Consider the following 25383-nt stretch of genomic DNA (forward strand, 5'->3'; position numbering starts at 1 on the left):
AGCCTATACAGGAAAGATGGGTTCCACCTAAACAAAAATGGAACCAGATTGCTGGCATGTCAAATTAAAAAGGTCATAAAGGAGTTTTTAAACTAAGGACTGGGGAAAGCTGACAGGTGAGGAGGACACACAATTCAGACAGACACATCCCTTAGGGAAGCATTTATTAAAGGGGATATTCCATAACCTAGTAAAGAGAAGAGGATAGAAGCTGATAAAGTACAGGTAGGAACTGAAGAGAAACAGTCAAACGAAAAAGAGTCCCATTCAGTTACAATCCATGAAGGCAGACAACTAAATATTGCCAGATTTTATAAGGGCTTGTATACAAATGCAAAATTCTAAATAGTAAGATGGGTGAACTAGAGTGCCTGGTATTAAAAGAAGATATGGACATGATAGGTATCACAGAAACTTGGTGGAATGAAGATAATCAATGGGACATGGTAGTACCAGGGTACAATATATGTAGGAACAATAGAGTAGGTTCCACTGGTGAAGGAGTGGCACTATATGTGAAAGAAAGCATAGAGTCAAATATAGTAAAAATCTTAAATGGCTCAAACTGTACCATAGAATCTCTATGGATAGAAATTCTATGCTTGAATAATAAGAGTACAGCAGTAGGAATATACTACCAACCACCTGACCAGGATGGTGACAGTGACTGTGAACACTTAGGGAGCTTAGAGAGGCTACAAAAACAGAAAACACAATAATAATGGGGAACATCTACTTTCCCCATATTGACTGGGAACATGTAACCTCAGGCTGGGAGGCAGAAATAACATTTCTAGACATTATTAATGGCGGCTTCTTGGAGAGGCTTGTCCTGGAACCCACAAGGGGAGAAGCAACTCTTAATTTAGTCCTAAGTGGAGCACCGGATCTGGTCCAAGAGGTGAATCTAGCTGGACCACTCGGTAATATAATGGAATCAAATTTTACATCTTAATAGGGGGGAAAACACCAAAGAAACGTACCACAGCAGCATTTAACCTCAAAAAGGAGAACTACATAAAAATGAGGAGGCTACTTAAATGGAAATTAAAGGAACAGTCGCAACAGCCTGTAAGCTGCATGGAAACTTTTTAAAAATACCATAATAGAGGCTCAAACTAAATGTATACCCCAAATGAAAAAAAACAGACAGTAAGAGCACCGAAAAAATGCCACCATGGCTAACCAACAGAGCGAAAGAGGTGGTTAGAGACAAACAGATATCTTTTAAAAATTGGGAATCATATCCTACTGAGGAAAATACAAATGAACATAAACTCTGGCAAGTCAAGTGTAAAAGTACAAGTAGGCAAGCCAGTTAGACGGGCAGGACCGCAGGGTCTCAATGCAGGGGCTCAATGTGTGGATGAGACGATGGTGTAGGGAGGAGGGGTTTAAATTTATTAGGAACTGGGGAAGCTTTTGGGAGCGGGGGGGCCTATACAGAAAGGATGGGCTCCACCTAAACCAAACTGGAACCAGATTGCTGGCGCTTAAAATTTAAAAGGTTGTAGAACAGTTTTTAAACTAAGGGCTGGAGGAAAGCCGACAGGTGCGGAGTTGCATGTGGTTTGGACATCCCTTAGGGGAGGATGGAGATTACCTACGTCCTAATACGTAGGAGAGGATGGAAAATGATAAAATTCAGGGAGGCTCTGATGAGAAACAGTCAAATGAAAAAAAGTCCCATTTAATTATGACATGCAATAGGGGACAGCCAAAAAATGACAAATTTTTAAAATGCTTATATACCAATGCTAGAAGTCTAAATAATAAGATGGGTCAACTAGAGTGCCTCATGTTAAAGCAGGATATTGATACAACAGGCATCACAGAAACCTGGTGGAATGAGGATAATCAATGGGACACAGTAATACCAGGGTACAAAATATATTGGAAGGACAGAACAGGGAGTGCTGGTGTGGGAGTGGCACTATATGTGAAAGAAAGCATAGAATCAAATGAAATAAAAATCTTAAATGAACTAAACTGTACTACAGAATCTCTATGGATAGTAATTCTGTGCTTGAAAAATAAGAATATAGCAGTAGGGCTCTATTACAGACCACCTGACCAGGATGGTGTTAGTGACTCTGAAATGCTCAGGGAGATTAGAGAGGCTATTAAAATAAAAAACTCAATAATAATAATGGGGCATTTCAACTATCCCCATATTAACTGGGTACATATCACCTCAGGAAGGGATGCTGAGATAAAGTTTCTTGACACCTTAAATAACTGTTTCTTGGAGCAGCTAGTCCTGGAACCCATAAGAGGAGAGGCAATTCTTGATTTAGTCCTAAGTGGAGCACAGGATCAGGTCCAAGAGCTGAATATAGCTGGACCACTTGGTAATAGTGACCATAATATAATTAAATTTAACATCCCTGTGGCAGGGAAAACTCCACAGTGACCCAACACTGTACCATTTAATTTCAGAAAGGGGAACTACCCAAAAATGAGGAGTTAGTGAAACAGAAATTAAAAGGTACAGTACCAAAAGTAAAATCCCTACAAGCTGTGTGGAAACTTTTTAAAGACACCATAAGAAAGGCTCAACTTAAATTTATACCCCAATTTAAAAAACATAGTAAGAGAACCAAAAAAGGGCCACCGTGGTTAAACAACAAAGTAAAAAAAGCAGAAAGAGTCAAAAAGGCATCCTTTAAAAAGAGGAAGATAAATCCTAATGAGAAAAATAGAAAAGAGCATAAACTCTGGCAAATGAAGTGTAAAAATATAATTAGAAAGATCAAAAAAGAATTTGAAGAACAGTTAGCCAAAGACTCCAAAAGTAATAGCAAAATTTTTTAAAAATACATCAGAAGCAGAAAGCTGCTAAACAACCAGTGGGGCCACAGGACGATCGAGATGCTAAAGGAGCACTCAAAGACAATAAGGCCATTGTGGAGAAACTAAGTGAATTCTTTGCATTGGTCTTCACTGTTGAGGATGTGAGGGAGATTCCCAAACCTGAGCCATTCTTTCTGGGTGACAGATCTGAGGAGCTGTCCCAAATTGAGGTGTCATTAGAGGAGGTTTTGGAACAAAATGATAAACTAAACAGTAATAAGTCTCCAGGACCTGATGGTATTCACCGAAGAGTTCTGAAGGAACTCAAATGTGAAATTGCAGAACTACTAACTGTCATCTGTAACCTATCATTTAAATCAGCTTCTGTAACAAATGACTGGAGGATAGCTAATGTGACACCAATTTTTAAAAAGGGCTACAGAGGTGACCCTGGCAACTACAGGCCAGTAAGCCTCACTTCAGTACTGGGCAAATTGGTTGAAACTATTGTAAAAAACAAAATTGTCAGACACATAGATGAAAATAAGTTGTTGGGAAATAGTCAACATGGCTTTTGTAAAGGGAAAGCATGCCTCACCAATCTACTAGAATTCTTTGAGGGGGTCAACAAGCATGCAGACAAAGGCGATCCAGTGGATCTAGTGTATTTAGATTTTCAGAAAGCCTTTGACAAGGTCCCTCTCCAAAGGCTCTTAAGCAAAATAAGCAGTCATGGGATAAGACTGAAGGTTCTCTCATGGGTTGGTAACTGGTTAAAAGATAGGAAACAAAGGGTAGGAATAAACGGTCAGTTTTCAGAATGGAGAGAGGTAAATAGTGGTGTCCCCCAGGGGTCTGTTCTGAGCTCAGTCCTATTTAACATATTCATAAACGATCTGGAAAAAGGAGTAAACAGTGAGGTGGCAAAATTTGCAGATGATACAAAACTACTCAAGATAGTTAAGTCCCAGGCAGACTGTGAAGAACTGCAAAAGGATCTCACAAAACCAAGTGACTGGGTAACAAAACCAGGAGGAGGGATAGCTTGGTGGTTTGAGCATTAGCCTGCTAAACCCAGGTTTGTGAGTTCAATCCTTGAGGGGCCATTTATGGATCTAGGGCAAAAATTGGGGATTGGTCCTGCTTTGAGCAGCGGGTTGGACTAGATGATCTCCTGAGGTCCCTTCCACCCCTGATAATCTATGAAAATGGCAGATGAAATTTAATGTTGATAAATGCAAAGTAATGCACATTGGAAAACATAATCCCAACTATACATATAAAATAGGGCTGTCAAGTGATTAAAAAATTAATTGTGATTAATTGCGTGATTAATCACACTGTTAAACCATAACAGAATACCATTTATTTAGATATTTTAGATGTTTTCTACATTTTCAAATATATTGATTTCAATTACAACACAGAATATGAAGTGTACAGTGCTCACTTTATATTTTTTATTACAAATATTTGTGCTGTAAAAAACAAAAGAAATAGTATTTTTCAATTAATCTAATACTGTACTGTAGTGCAATCTCTTTATCATGAAAGTTGAACTTACAAATGTAGAATTATGTACAAAAAATAACTGCATTCAAAAATAAAAATCTAAAACTTTAGAGCCTACAAATCCACTCAGTCCTACTTCTTGTTCAGCCAGTCATTCAGACAAACACGTTTGTTGACATTTGCAGGAGATAATGCTGCCAGCTTCTTATTTACAATGTCACCTGAAAGTGAGATCAGGTGTTCACATGGCGCTGTTGTAAGCCGGCATTGCAAGATATTTTTGTGCCACATGAGCTAAAGATTCATACGTCCCTTCACGCTTCAGTCACCATTCCAGGGGACGTGCGTCCATGCTGATGACAGGTTCTGCTCAATAACGATCCAAAGCAGTGCAGACCGATTCATGTTCACTTTAATCATCTGAGTCAGATGCCACTTCAGAAGGTTGATTTTCTTTTTTGGTAGTTCGGGTTCTGTAGTTTCCGCATCAGAGTGTTGATCTTTTAAGACTTCTGAAAACATGCTCCACGCCTCGTCCCTCTCAGATTTTGGACGGCGCTTCAGATGCTTAAACCTTGGGTTGAGTGCTGTCGCTATCTTTAGAAATCTCACATTGGTACCTTCTTTGCGTTTTGTCAAATCTGCAGTGAAAGTGTTTTTAACATGAACAACATGTGCTGGGTCATCAGCCAAAACTGCCATCATGTGAAATATATGGCAGAATGCAGATAAAACAGAGCAGGAGACATGCTATTCTCCCCCAAGGAGTTCAGTCAAAATTTAATTAACGCATTAATTTTTTAATGAGCATTATCAGTATGGAAGCATGTCCTCTGGAATGTTAGCTGAAGCATTAAGGGGCATACAAACATTTAGCATATCTGGCACATAAATACCTTGCAATGCCGGCTACAAAAGTGCCATGTGAACACCTGTTCTCTCTTTCAGGTGACATTGTAAATAAGAAGCTGGCAGCATTACCTCCCGTAAATGTAAACAGACTTGTTTGTCTTAGCAATTGGCTGAACAAGGAGTAGGATTGAGTGGACTTTGTTTTGTTTTTGAGTGCAGTTATGTAACAAAAAAATCTACATTTGTAAATTGCACTTTCACAATAAAGAGATTGCATTATGGTACTTGTATTTTTCAATTCACCTCATACTATTTCTTTTGTTTATCATTTTTACTGAGCAAATATTTTTAATAAAAATAATATAAAATGAGCACTGTACACTCTGTATTCTGTGTTGTAATTTAATTCAATATATTTGAAAATATATAGTTAATAAATTTCAATTGGTATCCTATTGTTTAACAGTGCAATTAATTGCAATTTTTTTAATCACAATTTTTTTAGTTAATCGTGTGAGTTAACTCCAACTACTTGACAGCCCTAATATAAAATGATGGAGTCTAAATTAGCTGTTAACACAGAAGAAAGATCTTGGAGTCACTGTGGATAGTTCCCTGAAAACATCTGCTCAGCGTGCAGTGGCAGTCAAAAAAAAATCTAACAATGTTAGGAACCATTATATACAAAATTAAGGGGTCTAAATTAGCTGTTACCTCTCAAAGAGATCTTGGAGTCATGGAGAGTTCTCTGAACACATCTGCTCAAGGTACATAGTATTAGGAACCATTAAGACAGAGAGAGAAAATATCACAATGCCACTATATAAATCCATGGTAGCCCACGCCTTGAATATTGCATGCAGTCCTGGTTGCCCTATCTCAAAAAAGATATATATTAGAAGAGCAACAAAAATGATTGGGGAACTGGAATGGCTTAAACAGACTAAAAAGACTTGAATTGTTCAGTTTAGAAAAGATACAACAAAGTGGGGGGGATATGATAGAGGTCTATAAAATCACACAACAGACAATCTGTGGGACTCATTGTCAGGGGATGTTGTGAAGGCTAAACGTATAACTTGGCTCAAAAAGGAATTCATGAGGATAGGTCATCAATGGCCCTTAGTTAAAATGGCTAAGGATGCAACCTCTTGCTCTGGGTGTCCCTGTATCTCTGACTCCAGAAACTGGGACTGGACAACAGGGATCACTTGATAAATTGCCCTGTTCTGTTCATTCCCTCTGAAGCATCTGGCACCAGCCACTGCTGGAAGACAGAAGTCTGGGCAAGATGGACAATTGGTCTGACTCAGCATGGCCATTCTTATGCTCTTACTGTATGTGAGCTCCAATGATCCTACAAGCCTCAAGGCCAAAAAGACAATAGTTTAGCTAAACTAATCAAGAGATAAGGCTCAAAAAGCCTTAGCATAAACAGCTAACCAGCAGCAACCCTAGATCATAGAATATTAGGGTTGGAAGAGACCTCAGGAAGTCATCTAGTCCAATCCCCTGCTCAAAGCAGGACCAACACCAACTAAATCTTCCCAGCCAGGGCTTTGTCAAGCCGGGCCTTAAAAACCTCTAAGGATGGAGATTCCACCACCTTCCTAGGTAACCCATTCCAGTGCTTCACCACCCTCCTAGTGAAATAGTGTTTCCTAATATCCAACTTAGACCTCCCGCACTGCAACTTGAGACCATTACTCCTTGTTCTGGCATCTGCTACCACTGAGAACAGCCCAGCTCCATCCTCTTTGGAACCCCCTTCAGGTAGTTGAAGGCTGCTATCAAATCCCCCCTCAATCTTCTCTTCTGCAGACTAAATAAGCCCAGTTCCCTCAGCCTCTCCTCATAAGTCATGTGCCCCAGTCCCCTAATTATTTTCGTTTCCTCCGCTGGACTCTCTCCAATTTGTCCACATACTTTCCGTAGTGGGGGGACCATAACCGAGATCATGAGATCACACGATAGAATGCTGTAATAACCCAACTGCTGATAGATGACCACACGATGCCAGTTGATATCAGCTTTAGATATTTTTAAGTTAGGAACATCAGCGGATGTCTGACCACCGGAAGGTCATGGTAACTAATTGACATATATGCTAATGAACTTGAGGTAAAAGGCCTACTAACATATGGGAGAAGGGCATCTCAGCATTACTAGGTGAGGAAATACAGATAAGGAAAAGGGGTTGAAACCCCTACTGAATATGCATTAGGCATAGGGGTGTCAGCATAACCCGTTATAAAAGTTTTATCCCAGCCTGCGTGCCTTGGGAGATGCCAGGACAATGGCCACTAGTGGTGATGATGATGGTGAGGATGAGGACTAACACTTCAGGTTTTCCTGCATGTCAGTATATATGGTGTGAGTATATAGTTTCTCAGAAACTCATTTTATGTTACCCACTGGTGATCAGCTGTTCAGCGGCGTGCGGGAGGTGCTGGCGGGGGGGAAGGGGAGGAGCGGGGCAGAATGAGGAAGGGGGTGGAATGGGGTCAGAAGAGGCAGGGAGGGGGTGGGATGGGAAGAGGTGGGTCAGGGGTGGGGCCTTGGGGGAAGGGATGGAGTAGGGGCAGGGCCTGGGGCAGAGCAGGGGGGGTCGAGCACGCCCGGGGAACTCTGAAGTCAGCACCTCGGTCTCCTTTCATAGTTTATTCAGAGCATGTTCTCCATGTGCAGTGCAGGGGTTGGATGGCTTTCAGTGCAGGATGGTGATCATATCACAGGTGCGTGTTCTTACCACACACCAACTTGTTTGCTCACCTCACCAGGTCCATGAAGGCATCAGTTGTTTGCACCTGCTCAATCTTGCCCTCCCGGTGCAGTTTGTCCTTGGACCCTTTGCCTGGATGGATGATGATCACCATAAGGATGCCGATGAAAACCGCGATGATGGTGGTCACCATGTAGTAGACTACGGCCCGCATCCCCATCTTCCCAGAGGCTTTGCCATCCAGCGAGGCCATGCCTGGGCAGCCACACACAAAACAAGACAAGAGCGTCTACCTCTTACATCAGGGGGGTGAGGGGCTGGAGGGAGATTTTGAGGGTGCAGGGGAATGTGGGATGCAGGAAGCAGATTTTGGGGGCTCTAAGGGGATGTGGGGTGTGGAAGAAGGCTGTGGGAGTGCAGGGGACTATGGATTGAAGAGGAGGAATCAGGGAGATGGGGGGGTTGGAAGGCAGGGTTTGGGGCACAGGGAGATGGGGGGGTTGGAAGGCAGGGTTTGGGGTGCAGAGATGTGGAAGCAGAGGAATGTGAGGTGCAGGAGGCAGACTTTGTGGGGAGTAGGGGGTGTGGGAGGCAGATTTTGGAGGCTGCAGAGGAGTATGGGATGTGGGAGGCAGGCTTTGGGGTATGTAGGGAAATGTGGGGGCAGAAAGCAAACTTTGTGGGGCATAGGAGGCAGACGAGAAGCATGAGGAGACTAGGGGGTGCAGAGAAATGGGATGACAGATGGAAAATGAGGAGGTAGAATAAAGGAGAAGGGAGTGAAAGGTGGGGGCTGGTCAAGGTGGGGGCAGGGGGTCTGGAGACAGGAGCCTTTGGGGGCCCTTGGGGGGCGGGGAGGAGGGATGTGAATGATGAGGCAGAGCAGGTGAGCAGTGAGGATAAGGAGGCAGGACAGTGATTGGGGAGGGGGCTGGAGGGGCTGGAATAGCTGCTGTGTTAGCGGAGGGGAAAGGGAGCCCCCTCCAAGCAGCCATTGGGCAACCCACAGTTTTGCCTGGCTATCTCAGGTGCACTGTGACCCTGCAATGCTCACACACACACTTCGGGGGTGGGCACTTCCTCCTAATGCTTGAAGGCAAATGAATACCTCCAGCCCACCCTGCCCCCCAGTGCATCTTTAAGTCTCAGGATTGCAGGGCCTGGATGATGGTGCCTGAGGGCTGGCAGGACCACCAGGCTTCCTCCTCACCCTTCTCAAAAACGCATGAGACCTTCTGCCCCCCTGACCTCCACACCAAGGCAGCCAGGGGACAGACGAGTCAATCCGACTTCCCATAGCCCCGGCCAAGGCCTGGACCTGCAGCGGGAGCTGGGTCATTGGCTGGCAGCACCTTTGCAGGGTGCTGCATGGCCTGTAGGATGCAGATGGCTGCAAGCACCAGGAAAGGTCCCTCACCCGTGACCAGGCTGGAGACAATGAGGGGAAGAACCAGCATCTGGAGCATCCGCATCAGCAGCTCTCCTGGGAAGGAGAAATACTTGATCTGGCGATAGGTCATCTTGTAGGGTCGGAGGGCAAAGGCCAAAATGATCCCTGAGAAACAAGGGATAAGAAAGGAAACAGGATGGTGTCTGCCCCAGCGATACCTCCAAGTCCCACTGAAAGTGACAGCACCTGTAGTGTGGGCCCTGGGTCCTGCCCTGCTGCCTTCCTCAGGCACACCAGCCCAATGAAGGGCCCTGCTGCTCCCTGCACCCCGGGTCTATGGCAGGCACTGGGCCCTCCCCTGCTCCCTAGGACTGCCAATTTTGATTGGACATACAGTAACTCCTCACTTAAAGTCGTCCCTGTTAACGTTGTTTTGTTGTTATGTTGCTGATCAATTAGAGAACATGCTGTTTAAAGTTGTGCAATGCTCCCTTGTAACGTTGTTTGGCAGCCGCCTGCTTTGTCCACTGCTTGCAGGAAGAGCAGCCCGTTGCACCAAGCTGCTGGGGGCTTGGAACCAGGGTGGAGCAACAGCCCCCCATCAATTCCCCACTCCTGTAAGTTCCCTGTCCTTCCCCTCACTGCCATGTGCTGCTCCTGCCGTCTGCCTTGGAACTGCTCCCTGAGCCTCCTGCTTGCTGTGTGGGGGGGGGGGGGGAGAGAAGAGGGAGGGCTAATGTCAGGGTGTCCCCCTGCTCCTGCACCCCGCTTACCCCATCTTCCATAGAGCGGGGTGGGGGGGATGACATGACAGGGCTCAGAATGGAGGGAGCCTCCTGGCAGCAGCTGAAGTCTCAGCTTGCTGATCTACTTAACAAGGCCGCATACTTAAGAGTGGGGTCAGCGTACTTAAAGGGGAAATGCGCATCTCTCTCTCACACATACAGACACCGTGTGTGTCTGTGTCTCTGTCTCCCATGCTGTCTCCCATCCCTCCATTCGTGCTGCCTTGTTGTTAATGTAGCTTCACACTCTACAATGTGTTAACCCTTGAGGGCTCAGCCGAGTGCTAGTTCATCATTTAGCAGTAAGGCATTCCCTGGGAAATATCCCACCCTCTGACTTCACCACCTCAACCAAGCTTCACAATCATCATTGCTGTGTACAGTATTGTTTGTTTAAAACTTTATGTGTGTGTGTGTGTGTGTGTGTAAAATATAATATAGTCTTTTGTCTGGTGAAAAAAATTTCTGTGGAACCTAATCCCCCCATTTACATTTATTTTTATGGGAAAATTGGATTCGCTTAACATCGTTTTGCTTAAAGTTGTATTTTTCAGGAACATAACAATATTAAGTGAGGAGTTACTGTATTCCTGGAGGTTTCATCACATGACCCAATCTCTAATTAAAGATTGATCTTTAATTCCTGGACATGCCAGGACAATCCTGGAGGGTTGGCTGGCATCCCTGTGCCCCCTGCCCCTGCAGACATGCAATGTGCACAGGACCTAGGGCGAGCATTGGGCCCTCCCCTGCTAACTCCTGCCCCCCTTCCGCTCCCCCCCCCCGTGTGCATAAGGCCAATGGCAGGCTAAGGGTCCTCCCTCCTGGACCCATCCCCCACCATGCACATTGGGCCTGTGGGGGGCTCTGGGCCCTCCCCCACTGTCCTTTCTCTCCTGCAATGGGCACAGGGCCAACTGGCCCTTCAGTCACTGGCTCTTCCAGAGATGCCGGAACACTGTTTAGTATCACGAGTGCGGCCTGGAGAGCGGCGCAAGCCCTCTGGAGACATGGCAGTGAAGCCAGGTCCCTAGGAGCAATGAGCACTGCAGCCTGATGCTGCTGGGTTGCCAAACCTGGCGATCCTTCCCCAGAAGAGTTACTGAGGCTCAGGCCAAATAACAGGGTGTCCCTCCCCTGTGGGAGAAGAGCCCTCCAAACCACTCCTCAAGCTGGAAGGGTTCCCCCGAGTTTCCTCCATTATTTCTCCCAAATGGTGGCACCCCGTTTCCTCAGCTGAGCTGCCTTTCAGCTTGGGAGTGCCGCTCCCTAAGGCAGGCCAGAGGGGTTGCGCGACAGCGATGCGAGGCACCTCCTCCTCCGCTCCCTGTAGCTTGCCAGCGCCATCACTGGAATAGCTCTTCCTGGGCAGCGGGCGCTGAGAGCTCAGAGCCACCTCGGTGGGTGTCAGATCTCTGGGGCGCTACCACAGCTCAATTAAAGGCTGAGGTAAGATGCTGACTTGGGAGGGGATGAATCTGTGCAAAGGGTTAAACACAGCCCCCTGTGAGAGGCCTGTCCTGTTAGCCATTGCCTCGGTGAGCAGGAACGTGCCAGGCATGGAGAATGGCCCTTTCCCCAGGATAAGGATTCCTGGGACCCTCCCTTATTACAAGGGATGCTGCTCATATAAACGGTGAGCTCCCAGTCTGGTAAACAGGAGCCACACCATGAGAGTGCATCAGCCAGCCAGCCCTCGTCAAGGGGGGAACAGCACTACTCTAAACTTCCCTGCTGCACTTCTGGGTTGTATTTCCAGCCATGTAGCTCACCGATGCAAACACTTCAAGGCTAGAAGAGTCCATCTGACCTCCTGCATCACACAGGCTAGAAATTTCACCCCATGATTCTGCAGCGAGCCAATTGAAATGGTTGAGCTAGAGTGGATCTTTTAGAAAAAGATGTCCAGTCTTGATTTAAAGAATCCAAGTGATAGAGATTCTACCATGTCCTAAGGCGAGTTACAGGACTGCTCCTTGCTTCAGTTTCCCCTCTGGGCAGTGGGGATAGGGAGACTTACCCTGTTGGGGCTGGGAGGCTTCCTGAGGGACTGTCAGTAAAGCTCTCAGAGAGCCTTGTGCCGTGGAGGTTTAGTGTCACTTTCCGTAGTTCCCTCCTGAGGCTGGCTGTTATAAGCCCCGGCATGCTGGAACCATGCTGCTTTGCACATGAGCAGTGACTTGTGCCTGAGGTTCTCTGTTATCCTCACTTTCCCAGTAGCAGCAAACCCCCTTAGTGGAGACACAGCTTACAGCAGCAGAGGGCTTTTTAGCTAGTAAAGCTGTACAGTTCCCCAAGTGAAATGATCTAAATAAGTCCTTTTGCTGGAATAACTGTATCTAAATGAGCACTTTTTGCCTCTACAAACTGTTGTAAAGAATCACCCCTGCCCACGATCCTTACACCAGCAAACATTCCTAGTGCAGAGCCAGTCAACTCTGTGAGGCGAAGCCCGGCTTTGCATTCCAGGTGGGAACAGTGTCCAGTAGAATAGGGCCCTGATCCCTCCCGGGCATCTGTAGATGCTCTTGCAATGCAATGCCTGATAATGGAGGCACTGAGAGATGAAGGGACTTGCCCAAGGGCACAGAGTGTGCTTGTGGCAGAACCCTGACCTCGGCACACTTCTCTAATCACTCTTTGTGCTAGCTTAATGCATCTCCCCAAGCAGCACAGCACCGCCCTGCAGGCCCCAGGCTCCCTACCCAGTAGGACAGCGGTGATGGTGAAGAGGACGAAGGCATTTCTCCTGAGGAAGCTCTTGGCGCTGTCTTTGGTGATGCTGTGCATCCGCTTCTTGGCCCGTGCTGCCTGCTCCTGCACGGCCTGTTGGAAGCGCTGCACCCGGTTGTTGGAGCTGAGCCGCTTGGCTGACTCCTCATTCAAGAAGAGGCTGTTCACGTGGCCTCGCTGCTCACTCATAATCAGATCAAGCTCCTGGTCCAGAAGACACAGCTCTTGTCTGTGGGAGGAGAGAAGCAGAGTGGAGAGTCAGAAGGCAGCATGAAATCTCCCTAACCTTGACAGTGCCCCCCTGGCCCTCCAGATATAACTACTCAGGCTGGTTGCGAAGCAGTTCTGGAAAGCCCCATAAAGAAATCTGATGAGGTTCAACAAGGACAAGTGCAGAGTCCTGCACTTAGGACGGAAGAATCCCATGCACCGCTACAGACTAGGGACCGAATGGCTCGCCAGCAGTTCGGCAGAAAAGGACCTAGAGGTTACAGTGGACGAGAAGCTGCATATGAGTCAACAACAGTGTGCCCTTGTTGCCAAGAAGGCCAATGGCATTTTGGGGTGTATAGGTAGGGGCATAGTGAGCAGATCAAGGGACGTGATCGTTCCCCTCTATTCGACATTGGTGAGGCCTCATCTGGAATACTGTGTCCAGTTTTGGGCCCCACACTACAAGAAGGATGTGGAAAAATTGGAAAACGTCCAGCGGAGGGCAACAAAAATGATTAGGGGGCTGGAACACATGACTTATGAGGAGAGACTGAGGGAACTGGGATTGTTTAGTCTGCGGTAGAGAAGAATGAGGGGGGATTTGATAGCTGCTTTCAACTACCTGAAAGGGGGTTCCAAAGAGGATGGATCTAGACTGTTCTCAGTGGTAGAAGAGGACAGGACAAGGAGTAATGGTCTCAAGTTGCAGTGGGGGAGGTCTAGGTTGGATATTAGAAAAAACTTTTTCACTAGGAGGGTGGTGAAGCACTGGAATGGGTTACCTAGGGAGGTGGTGGAATCTCCTTCCTTAGAAGTTTTTAAGGTCAGGCTTGACAAAGCCCTTGCTGGGATGATTTAGTTGGGGATTGGTCCTACTTTGAGCAGTTTCATACTTGAGCTCTGAGCAGTCATACTGCTCCCTTACATACAGTGCAACTCCCCCACCTTTTCTGCCCTGCCTGTCCTTCCTGAACAGTTTATACCCAACCATGACAGTACTCCAATCATGTGAGTTATCCCACCAAGTCTCTGTTGTTCCAATCACGTCATAATTCCTTGACTGTGCCAGGACTTCCAGTCCTGCCTAACACCAGGAGGGAATAAAACGCAGATAGCAACTCTACTCTCTTGGTTGTTCCAGCACCTCTTCTAGCACAACTGAGTAATGGTCTCAAGGAGTAATGGTCTCAAGTTGCAGTGGGGGAGGTTTAGGTTGGATATTAGGAAAAACTTTTTCACTAGGAGGGTGGTGTAACACTGGAATGAGTTACCTAGGGAGGTGGTGGAATCTCCTTCCTTAGATATTTTTAAGGTCAGGCTTGACAAAGCCCTGGCTGGGATGATTTAATTGGGGATTGGTCCTGCTTTGAGCAGGGGGTTGGACTAGATGACCTCCTGAGGTCCCTTCCAACCCTGATATTCTATGAGCAGAATCAGAAACAGAACATTAAATTTTGGGAGCTGAAAGGGGTTTGAATTACTTTGATTCAGACTCTAGTTTAAAAGCTGGTTTCAGAGTAGCAGCCGTGTTAGTCTGTATTCACAAAAAGAAAAGGAGTACTTTAGTGAAAAATATTTTCCACTGAATGCATCCGATGAAGTGAGCTGTAGCTCACAAAAGCTTATGCTCAAATAAATTGGTTAGTCTCTAAGGTGCCACTAATACTCCTTTTCTTTTTAGTTTAAAAGCTACAATTCTATTGTTTCTCACAAGCATCAGGGGAACAGCAGCCCCTCCGAGGGGAATGCAGGTACTGGCTTAGGTGTGCCTGAGACTGGATGGACATTCTCACTCCTTTTCAAGAGAATCTGCAAGCTGGACAATTCTGAGATTTCTCCTTCTCCATCCAGCTGATATTTTTTTTAAATATACAAATGATTCCATAGAAGCCCAGGGAGCAAACTAAACTTCCCAAACTGGTGTTGCAGAAACAATTTTGTATAAGGAAACACAGCCCCTGTTATTTTCGTGGACATAGAGGAAAGAAGCAAAAGCCCTCTGTAGCTTTCACAGAGTGGGAAAGTTGTGATTTTTTTCAATTGCACAGCTTTCAAACAGCGTGTCTGAGGCTATGTATGCACTACAGCTGGGATCTATGCTCTGAGATCGATCCACCTGCGGTCCATTTACCGGGTCTAGTAAAGACCTGCCAAATCGACAGCAGATTGCTCTCCAGTTGACCCCTGTACTCTACCTCCGAGGAGAAGAGTAAGGTAAGTCAACGGGAGGTCAATCTCCCGCAATGTAGACCCCGTGGTAAGTTGACCTAAGGTACGTCGACTTCAGCTTTGTTATTCACGTAGCTGGAGTTGCGTAGCATAGGTCGACTTACCGCGGTAGTGTAGACAAACATCTTCATTGCTTCTTTCACCCCTGAAACAAGCTGAAAGAATTCTTCCTGGTTGTATTTTCACTGGCACGCTGGAGTCCTTTCTTGTGTTTACAGATCTGAAGGTCAGAAGCACCTCTTTCTCTCTAGAGAGGCAAATAATGGACCTACTTCTGCTCTCAGTTACACCAGTGAAAATGTGGAGCAAATCCAGAAAAGTCAATGGAGTTAACTTTGATTTACACCAGTGTGACCGAGTGTGCAAGCTCATTCCTTGACTTTATAAAGTTTCATGATTCCCTGAAAGTGACAGTGAGTGAGTGTGTGAGAGTTTGCGTGTTGTGGGATTGGGATTGAGTGTGTGCTTTTTAACTTTAATTAAAATTTGTATTGTTTTGTGAGTGTGTATGTGTCTGTGTGTGAATCTGAGTATGACAGTGTAAGTGTGTGAGTATGTGTATATGAGCATGTGTGATTGCAAAGTGTGTATGTTTGAGTGTGCATGCACAATTACACTATTATCCCTGAAAAGAGTCTAATGGATGGAAAAGGTGAAATTTTATCTATGTTCAAAATGACAAATTCACCCCAAATGAGAGAATTTCTTTTATCATGTGGCTCAGTTGTTGGCCTCTTCCACAACCCAGCCTCTCATTCCCCCTCATCGGTGCTGCTGTTGTGTGAGATTATGTTCCTTGCTATTTGGAAAAATTGGAACAATTGCACTTTTTAATTAGTCCTCAGTTAGAGTGATTTTAAAGCTCCTCTGGCTCCCCAAATGCAACCTCCTTCTTCTAATGCTGGGAAGTGCTGAGTCCCAGATCAGATGTTATAGGCAAGGCTAAGGTTGCCCAACATTCCCCATTATAAGACCCTGTTTTCAGCTGCATATATCTTTGTCAAACTTGAACCATTTTGGATGAAATTTTATATGCCAAGTGTCTACCTCAGGCTGAATTTTTTGGAAAATGTCAGCCAAAATGCTGCCACCTTTTTGAAAAACAAGGTTAGTGAAAATATGTTGTTTTCCCCATGTTAAAAAATTCTGGTGACCTTTTCTTTAAGAAGTCTAAGGCCCCAATGTTTTGGAGATAATAGATAGATAATAGAACAGAAAATATCATATTGTCTCTATATAAATCCATGGTATGGCCACATCTTGAATACTGCATGCACCTGTGGTTGCCCCATCTCAAAAAAGAGATATTGGAATCAGAAAAGGTTCAGAAAATGGCAACAAAAATGATTAGGGGTATAGAACGGCTTCCGTATGAGGAGAGATTAATAAGACTGGGACTTTTCAGCTTGCCAAATCACAAGCCTTTGAAAAATTTCAGTTCACACATGCTCAGTAGAGGGTGGCTAGAGCTTTGCAGTTAAATCCCCTGAAAATTTCATCCATACAAAACATGGCCCTCGTGGGGGAGGGATAGCTCAGTGATTTGAGCATTGGCTTGCTAAACCCAGGGTTGTGAGTTCAATCCTTGAGGGGGCCATTTAGGGATCTGGGGCAAAAATTGGGGATGGGTCCTGCTTTGAGCAGGGGGTTGGACTAGATGCCTCCTGAGGTCCCTTCCAACCCTGATATTCTGTGAGGCTGAACAGGCCTTTTCCTGCAATTGCAACTCTTGGTTGCTGTGGGCTGGGGCCGGTTCCAGATCTGTGCACAGGAACTGAAAGCAGGGAACCTATTTCTCCTGTGCTCTCAATGATCCCCTTGCTAGGCCCAGGCAACATGGATGAGGACTGGCTGGGCAAAGAGATGGGGACAAAGAGTTGGGGGGGGCGTGAAACTGAGATTGGACAGGGAGCTCAGAGAGCGAGACTGGGAGCCACTGGGGATGGGAAATGTGGACAGGATGGGGAGTGACTGCAGGCCAGGAGACAGAAAGAGACAGATCAGAGGAAGTGATGGGAGGCAGAAACTGGGACTGTCTGGGAAAGGAAACTGGGACTGGATGAGAAGCCTGAGGCGTGAAGAGTGCTGACTAGAATGGGACTGAGATCAGCAGCCAGGCTGGGGAAGAGGTAGAACTAGGACAAGGACAGGTTGCAAGGGATGGAGCAGAAGGGGTCAAGCTTGAGTGGAAGGGGCAGAAGAGTCTGTGCCCACAAAAGCACATGTCCCTCCAGAGCCTGGAATGGAACCCAAGATCCCTGAGTCTCACTGTCCTCCGCTGCCAGCAAATTTCTGTGAAACCCACTAGCAAAGGGTCCCATTCCCCTCGAGTGCTGGGCCATATAGAGGATGACAACCTACCACTGCTACCAGTTACTCCATTAGCTCAAGTCACAGAGGTCTGTGTGGTGGATCTAAAGGTTCCAACCTGCTGATGACCATGTGGTCATAAGACTACAGCCCACTCTACCTTGAATGACCCCTTACAATATGTGCTAACTACTTATGCTAAACAATCTGTTCCATCTTGCATTTTGCTGTGACTCTGGGCGTAACTTTCCCAGACCTGAAGAAGAGATCTGTGCGGCTTGAAAGCTTGTGACTCTCACCAACAGAAGTTGGTCCAATAAAAGACATTACCTCACCCACCTTGTATCTCTAATATTCTGGGACTGCCACAGCTACAACTACACTGCATATAACTTCACTATATTAGATTCAAGCAAAGTTTCACACCACATGCTTCAGCAGATTATGGACCAAACTCTCAGGTCAGGACCCCTCCCACAGAGTCCAACAAATGCTTCCTTTGTCTCATCAGGGTGAATACGATGGGCAGGGAGAGAGAGGGGAGTGCCTTGGGGTGTTTGTCCCTCCTTTTTATAGCTTCCCCTCCTGAAAAACATTTCCAGCTGGGTACTAGGAGACAAAGGGCTGGTCTACACCACATGGTTAGGTCGGCGCACGGCAGATTACCTTGACCTAGCTCCGGAATTGGCTTCACTTAAATTGGGCTCCCGCTGATGTAAGTGCCTCGCTATGCTGACTTCATAACACCACCTCCCCAAGCAGCATAAAGTCAGGGTCAATGTAATTAGTTAACGCAGTGTCAGTGTAGACATAGATGGTTACTGGTTTCCAGGAGCTGTCCCACATTGCCCCACATGACCACTCTGGTTACCGATGTGAATGCTGTTGCCCAGGGGTCAGGTGGACAGGAAGCCGTCCCTCCCCTTTAAAGCTCTGTGAATTTTTGAAGTTTCTTTTCCTGGTTGCCTGGCTTGGTGAGCACACCTAGCAGCTCTCGACTGTTGTAACTTCCCAGCTGACCATGCCGGCTGCACACTCCGGACGCACTCCTGCCTGGACTACACAGGAGGTGGTGGATCTCCTGGGCCAGTGGAGAGAAGAGGCTGTGCAGGCAGAGCTCCGATCTTGCCATAGAAATGTGAATATCTATAAGCAAATTGCTCAGGGGATGCAGGAGACAGGCTACCACAGGACCAGCAGCAGAGCCGCGTGAAAGCCAAGTAGCTGCAGCAGTTGTAGCAGAAGGCCAGGGAGGCCAACAATTGCTCTGCCATGGAGCTGCAGACTTGCCTCTTTTACAAAGAGCTGCCTGCCATCCTCAGTGGAGACTCCACCCCACAAGAGCACTATGGATACCTCTGAGGAGCCTCAGTCACAGGCTCTTGCCATGAACAGAAAGGAGGAGGACATGGATGAGAAAGACCAGGAGGAGTGTGGGGGACAGGCGACCAGGAGATCCAGCTGTGCAGCAAGCCAGGACCTGTTTTTGACACCACCACAGACGAGCCTATCCTGACAGTTGAGCACGGGCGAGCCTGATGCAGGGGGAGGAACCTCTGGTAAGTATGCTGTTTACTATGAAATTACATGGATGTAACTCCCAAGTAACAGGACACATCTTTTGATTTGATCATTTTCAATTGTGCTAGAAGAGGTGCTGGAACAACCAAGAGAGTAGAGTTGCTATCTGCGTTTCATTCCCTCCTAGTGTTAGGCAGGACTGGAAGTCCTGGCACAGTCAAGGAATTATAACATGATTGGAACAACAGAGACTTGGTGGGATAACTCACATGATTGGAGTACTGCCATGGATGGATATAAACTGTTCAGGAAGGACAGGCAAGGCAGAAAAGGTGGGGGAGTTGCACTGTATGTAAGGGAGCAGCATGATTGCTCAGAGCTCAAGTATGAAACTGCTCAAAGCAGGACCAATTCCCGACTAAATCATCCCAGCCAGGGCTTTGTCAAGCCTGACTTTAAAAACTTCTAAGGAAGGAGATTCCACCACCTCCCTAGGTAACCCATTCCAGTGTTTCACCACCCTCCTAGTGAAAAAGTTTTTCCTAATATCCAATCTAAACCTCCCCCACTGCAACTTGAGACCATTACTCCTTGTTCTGCTACCACTGAGAACAGTCTAGATCCATCCTCTTTGGAACCCCCTTTCAGGTAGTTGAAAGCAGCTATCAAATCCCCCCTCATTCTTCTCTTCCGCAGTCTAAACAATCCCAGTTCCCTCAGTCTCTCCTCATAAGTCATGTGTTCCAGTCCCCTAATCATTTTTGTTGCCCTCCGCTGGACGTTTTCCAATTTTTCCACATCCTTCTTGTAGTGTGGGGCCCAAAACTGGACACAGTATTCCAGATGAGGCCTCACCAATGTCGAATAGAGGGGAATGATCATGTCCCTTGATCTGCTGGCAATGCCCCTACCTATACATCCCAAAATGCCATTGGCCTTCTTGGCAACAAGGGCACACTGTTGACTCATATCCAGCTTCTCGTCCACTGTAACCCCTAGGTCCTTTTCTGTAGAACTGCTGCCTAGCCATTCGGTCCCTAGTCTGTAGCCGTGCATGGGATTCTTCCATCCTAAGTGCAGCATTCTGCACTTGTCCTTGTTGAACTTCATCAGATTTCTTTTGGCCCAATCCTCTAATTTGTCTAGAAGCTCTGTATCCTATGCCTACCCTTCAGCGTATCTACTTCTCCTCCCAGTTTAGTGTCATCTGCAAACTTGCTGAGGGTGCAATCCACACCATCCTCCAGATCATTTATGAAGATATTGAACAAAACCAGCCTGAGGACCGACCCTTGGGGCAGTCCACTTGATACCGGCTGCCAACTAGACATGGAGCCATTGATCACTACCCGTTGAGCCTGACAATCTAGCCAACTTTCTATCCACCTTATAGTCCATTCATCCAGCCCATACTTCTTTAACTTGCTGGCAAGAATATTGTGGGAGACCATGTCAAAAGCTTTGTTAAAGTCAAGGAACAACACGTCCACTGCTTTCCCCTCATCCACAGAGCCAGTTATCTCGTCATAGAAGGCAATTAGATTAGTCAGGCATGACTTGCCCTTGGTGAATCCATGCTGACTGTTCCTGATCACTTTCCTCTCCTCTAAGTGCTTCAGAATTGATTCCTTGAGGACCTGCTCCATGATTTTTCCAGGGACTGAGGTGAGGCTGACTGGCATGTAGTTCCCAGGATCCTCCTTCTTCCCTTTTTTAAAGATGGGCACTACATTAGCCTTTTTCCAGTCGTCCGGGACTTCCCCCGATCGCCATGAGTTTTCAAAGATAATGGCCAATGGTTCTGCAATCACATCCGCCAACTCCTTTAGCACTCTCGGATGCAGCGTATCCGGCCCCATGGACTTGTGCTCGTCGAGCTTTTCTAAATAGTCCTGAACCACTTCTTTCTCCACAGAAGGCTGGTCACCTCCTCCCCATGCTGTGCTGGCCAGTGCAGTAGTCTGGGAGCTGACCTTGTTCGTGAAGACAGAGGCAAAAAAAAGCATTGAGTACATTCACTTTTTCCACATCCTCTGTCACTAGGTTGCTTCCCTCATTCAGTAAGGGGCCCACACTTTCCTTGACTTTCTTCTTGTTGCTAACATACCTGAAGAAACCCTTCTTGTTACTCTTAACATTTCTTGCTAGCTCAACTCCAGGTGTGATTTGGCCTTTCTGATTTCAATCCTGCATGCCTGAGCAATATTTTTATACTCTTCCCTGGTCATTTGTCCAATCTTCCACTTCTTGTAAGCTTCTTTTTTGTGTTTAAGATTAGCAAGGATTTCACTGTTAAGCCAAGCTGGTCGCCTGCCACATTTACTTTTACCACTCCACATGAGAGGACATTCAAGAAAATAATAGCTTCACATACACTGACCTGTGAAAGCCATGGTTGGTGTATGCGTACCTGAAATGGAAATGACTGTTCTTTCCCCTTCATAAGTTCTGTTCCCTTCATTTTTTAAGTATTACTAAGTTCTAAATGTTTTTTTTATTTGCCTGGTTCATGTTACAGAATAAAATTCTACTTTGGAACATAATTCTTCGTCAGTAGTTCACAGCATATGCTGGGTGGTGATGAGCAGGTCTGACAGTAATCAATTTCCTGTTGCTGCACAGTGTCACAGAACCCATAACATCATTCACAATGTTAGATTCCTACCTACACAGAAATCACGGGAAGATCTACAAAAGAGCAAGGCCAAGTAGAGCACACTACAGCACCACACACTACTCTAAGGCCATCCAACATCTTGACAAACGAAAGGGAACAAGACAAAGTCAGTCAGTCAATGGTACTTGACATTGGGAGAAGAGCCCAATGAGTGAGCAGCAGACCTTCGCACAGTGGGTACAGGTCCACTCACCAGATGGAGGTTGGAGCACACTCTGCTTCCTGGCTCACCTGCGGGCTTCAGCGTGGCTCTCTGTGATGACTAAACCAGCCTTAATCTGGCTTCTCCAGACTGAGTGGTTGTGGGCAGGGTTCTTCCAGGCACCCACGGAAAAAAATTAGTGGGTGCTGAGCACCCACTGGCAGCCAGCTCCTCCATCCCCGCCAGCGCCTCCTGCCTAACGGCAGCCTGGCTGATCAACTCCTCACCCTCCTTCCCAGCGCCTCCCGCCTGCTGCGATCAGCTGTTCTGCTGGGGGAAGGGCTGGGTGGGGGCAGGGCCTGAGGTGGAGTGGGGGCAGGAAGAGGCAGGGGGGAGGCTTGGGAGAAGAGGTCAGGTGGGGGTGGGGCCTGCGGGGGGGGGAGGAAGGGGTGGAGTGGGGCCTGCGTCAGAGCGGGAGCAGGAAGAGGCGGAGCGGGGACTTGGGGAAGGGGGCGGGGCCTGGGTCAGACTGGGGGGTTGAGCACCCCCGGGGTGTGGAGAAAGCTGGTGTCTGTGCTTTCCAGGTGTCACTGGGAATGCTGAATTTTTTGAGACCTTGTTTGACCTTGTTGCTGTATTGGAGCTTTGGATTTCCTCTGCAGTTCTAGAGTTGGCCGTAGAGCACAGCCTTTGGTAGATGATCCTGAGGCATACACTCCAGGTGGCCCAGCCAGCGAAGCCTGTAAGCATCCAGCATAGCCTGCATAGACTGTAGGCCAGTTCTCTCAAGGATCTCATTGTTAGTGATCCGTTGGTCCCAAGTGACTCCAAGAATTTTTCTGAGACAGCGAAGGTGGAAGCTGTTCAATCTCTGCTCTTGCTTGGAGTACATGACCCAGTTTTCACAGTCACAAAGAGGCATACTGAGGACACAAGTATGATAAACAGATACCTCACATATCTGGAATAACAAGTTGCTAATCCTGAACACAAAGGTAAATTTGCCAAAGGTGACAGAGGTTTTGCCAATTCTCGCATCAAGTTCTCTTTCAAGGCTAAGTGAGATGGTTAACTCTGGCTCACTATTAAACTAGTCTTTCAAAGCCTCCCTAAACTGTATAGCTCCACGTTGAGCTCTTCTTCTAGCCCTTGTATCTGGCTGTTCAAATTCAGCAGACAGCTACTTCACCTTCCCCTCCACCCCGACATAAATGTTTCCTCCTTTGTATCTCAGATATTATGCAGGACACAGCAGGCAGTTATAATCATTGGGATATTTTTCTCAATGAGGTCCAATCTTGTAAGTAGACAACACCAGTGACCCTTCAAATGATCAAAGGCTAATTCAACTGTCACTCTGCACCTGCTGAGTCAGTAATTGAAGAGCTACTTGGTGCTGTTGAGGTAGCTGGTGTACGGCTTCATGAGGCAGTGGAGCAAGGGTTAGGCTGGGTCGCCCAGGATCACTATTGGCATTTCAACATTCCCAGTGGTAATCCACCAGTTGGAAAAGAAAGTCCCTGCTTGCAGCTTTCTGAACAGTCCTGTGTTCTTAAAGATGCATGCGTCATGCACCTTCCCTGACCAGCCCACACAGATGTCAATAAAACATCCCTGGTGCTCCACCAGCACTTGCATAACCATAGAAAAGTAGGCCTCTCTGTTGATGTACTCAGTGGCAAGGTGATCTGGTTCTAAAATAGGGATATGCGTGCCATCTATTGCCCCCATTGCAATTTTGGAACTTCCCTGCTGCAAAACCATCTACTATGCCCTACACGTTGCCCACAGTCACAGTCCTGAGAGCAGGAGACGATTAATAGCCCTGCACACTTGCATGACAATTTCTCAACTGGAAAGTAATTTCTGGCTCACCAGTAGCAATCTGGCATTGTAAGTTTCCACAGTGCAAATGTCAGTCACTTCTCAACTGTCAGTGAAGCTCTTATTTTGGTGTCCCTGCACTGGAGGGCTGAGGTGAGTTCAGCACACAGATCCAGGAACGTAGCCTTGCAAATCTGAAAGTTATGCACCTGCTGCTCATCATCCCAAACCTGCATAACAATGCTATTCCACCAGTAAGTGCTTGTTTCTTGGGCACAGAATTGGTGTTCCACCATCTCCAGCTGGTCCATGAACATCACCAACAACTTTGAATTGTTTCTTTCTACCTCCAAGACAGGAAGTATGGCAAGACCCCACCCTGGCTTAACCAGGAGATCTTCAATGATCTAAAAATCAAAAAAGAATCCTACAAAAAGTGGAAACTAGGTCAAATGAAAAAGGATGAATAAAAACGAATAACACAAATATGTAGGGACAAAACTAGAAAGGCCAAGGCACAAAACGAGAGGAAATTATCTAGAGACATAAAGGGTAACAAGTAAACATTCTGCAAGGGGAAAGGGATAGTGAAGCAAGAGGAAGACCAAGGGCAGCGTAGGACTGCTACTCAATGAAGGAGAAAAAACAATAACAGGGAATGTGGAAATGGCAGAGGTGCTTAATGACTTCTTTGTTTCAGTTTTCACCAAGAAGGTTGGTGCTGATTGGAAGTCTAACATAGTGAATACCAGTGAAAATGAGATAGGATCAGAAGAGGCTAAAATAGGGAAAGAACAAGTTAAAGATTACTTAGACAAATTAGATGTCTTCAGGTCACTCAATACTCAAAGAGCTGACTAAGGAGATATCTGAGCCATTAGCAATTATCTTTGAAAAGTCATGGAAGACGAGAGAGATTCCAGAAGACTGGAAAAAGGCAAATATAGTGCCCATCTATAAAAAGGGAAATAAGGACAACTCAGGGAATTATAGACCAGTCAGCTTAACTTCTGTATCCGGAAAGATAATGGAGCAAATAATTAAGCAATCAATTTGCAAGCATCTAGACAATAATAGGGTGATAAGTAACAGCATGGATTTGTCAAGAACAAATCGTGTCAAACCAACCTGATAGCTTTCTTGGACAGGGTAACAAGCCTTGTGGATAGGGGGGAAGCGGTAGATGTAGTATATCTTGACTTTAGTAAAGCTTTTGATACTGTCTCGCATGACCTTCTCATAAACAAACTAGGGAAATGCAACCTAGATGGAGCTACTATCAGGTGGGTGCAAAACTGGTTTGAGAACCATTCCCAGAGAGTAGTTATCAGTGGTTCACAGTCATGCTGGAAGGACATAATGAGTGGGGTCCCACAGGGATCAGTTCTGGGTCCAGTTCTGTTCAATATATTTTCATCAATTATTTATATAATGCCAGAGAGAGTACACTTATAAAGTTTGTGGACTATACCAAGCTGGGAGAGGTTGCAAGTGCTTTGGAGGATGGGATTAAGATTCAAAATGATCTGGACAAACTGGAGAAATGGTCTGAAGTAAATAGGATGAAATTCAATAAGGACAAATGCAAAGTACTCCACTTAGGAAGGAACAATCAGTTGCACACATACAAAATGGGAAATGACTGCCTAGGAAGGACTACTGTGGAAAGGGATGTGGGGG

The 25383-nt window shown here is 46.3% G+C and overlaps 1 protein-coding gene across 1 annotated transcript in view; it reads right to left on the minus strand.

Annotated features, from left to right (window-relative positions):
• Positions 1–25383, minus strand: part of LOC102939129 (excitatory amino acid transporter 1) — a 136999-nt gene that overhangs the window by 44859 nt on the left and 66757 nt on the right. Inside the window, exons 2-4 of the mRNA XM_007059627.3 lie at positions 12760–13016; positions 9297–9434; positions 7930–8134 (exon numbers count right to left, since the gene is read on the minus strand). Coding sequence (XP_007059689.1) covers positions 7930–8134; positions 9297–9434; positions 12760–12976 — 560 coding nt within the window. The 5' untranslated portion in view covers positions 12977–13016. The remainder of the gene's footprint in view (positions 1–7929; positions 8135–9296; positions 9435–12759; positions 13017–25383) is intronic.

Source organism: Chelonia mydas, chromosome 25, assembly GCF_015237465.2.
Source record: "Chelonia mydas isolate rCheMyd1 chromosome 25, rCheMyd1.pri.v2, whole genome shotgun sequence".
NCBI classification, from domain to species: domain Eukaryota; kingdom Metazoa; phylum Chordata; order Testudines; family Cheloniidae; genus Chelonia; species Chelonia mydas.